A 744-nucleotide genomic window follows, 5' to 3' on the forward strand; every position below is an offset into this window, starting at 1 on the left:
TAAATATGCGGCATGCATCAGATGTAAGAGTACATAAACTGATAGATGAAGCTATAAAGACACAAATATATATAAATGAAGCAGCAGCAGCAGCAGCAGGAGGACCAGCAGCAGCAGCAGCAGCAGCAGCAGCAGCAGCAGCAGCAGCAGCAAGAGAGGAGCAGTTTCCTTCTTTATTATTCTCTGATTATCTTATAGAGTTCAATACACATCTACATAAAGGAGGATATAAACAAAGAATAAATAAATATATAAACTGGGTTGCTGCTGGGTGGGGGACGAAGCGGTGTATAAACACTATAGAAAATATAAAAAAAGAAGAAAAAACAAATGAAATTAAACTAAGAATAGATAAAATTAAAAAAATGCAACAAACTAAACTACTATTCGCCTTTGATTCAGCTGTATATACACCCCAAATACACACCAGCAGCAGCAGCAGCAGCAGCAGCAGCAGCAACAGCAGCAGCAGCAGCAGCATCGTAGACCCTCAAAGCCACTTTTCTCTTGCTCTCGGCCTTCTCTAAATTCATACAAAAATATTTTTTGTTTAAATAGTATTATATATATATATATATATATATATATATATATATCTATATATATATATTATACATACAGACAAAAACAGAGACAGAGAGAGAGAAAGAGAGAAAGAAAGAAAGAAGAGAGAGAGAGATGCATGCTAATGTAGAGACAAACAAAAATAAAAAATAAAATATTAAACTATTAACAAAGAATAAA

General features: G+C 34.0%; 1 protein-coding gene across 1 annotated transcript in view; it reads left to right on the forward strand.

Annotated features, from left to right (window-relative positions):
- EMH_0085160 (uncharacterized protein) overlaps positions 1-486 on the forward strand; it is a gene marked incomplete at both ends in the record, with an annotated part of 1,624 nt that extends 1,138 nt beyond the window's left edge. The window contains one exon of the mRNA XM_013500863.1: positions 403-486. Within this exon, the coding sequence (XP_013356317.1) occupies positions 403-486 (84 nt within the window). The remainder of the gene's footprint in view (positions 1-402) is intronic.
- Between the last annotated feature and the right edge of the window lie 258 nt (positions 487-744).

The sequence above is a fragment of the Eimeria mitis genome, genomic scaffold (assembly GCF_000499745.2).
Source record: "Eimeria mitis Houghton genomic scaffold, Emh_scaff5976, whole genome shotgun sequence".
NCBI classification, from domain to species: Eukaryota; Apicomplexa; class Conoidasida; order Eucoccidiorida; family Eimeriidae; genus Eimeria; species Eimeria mitis.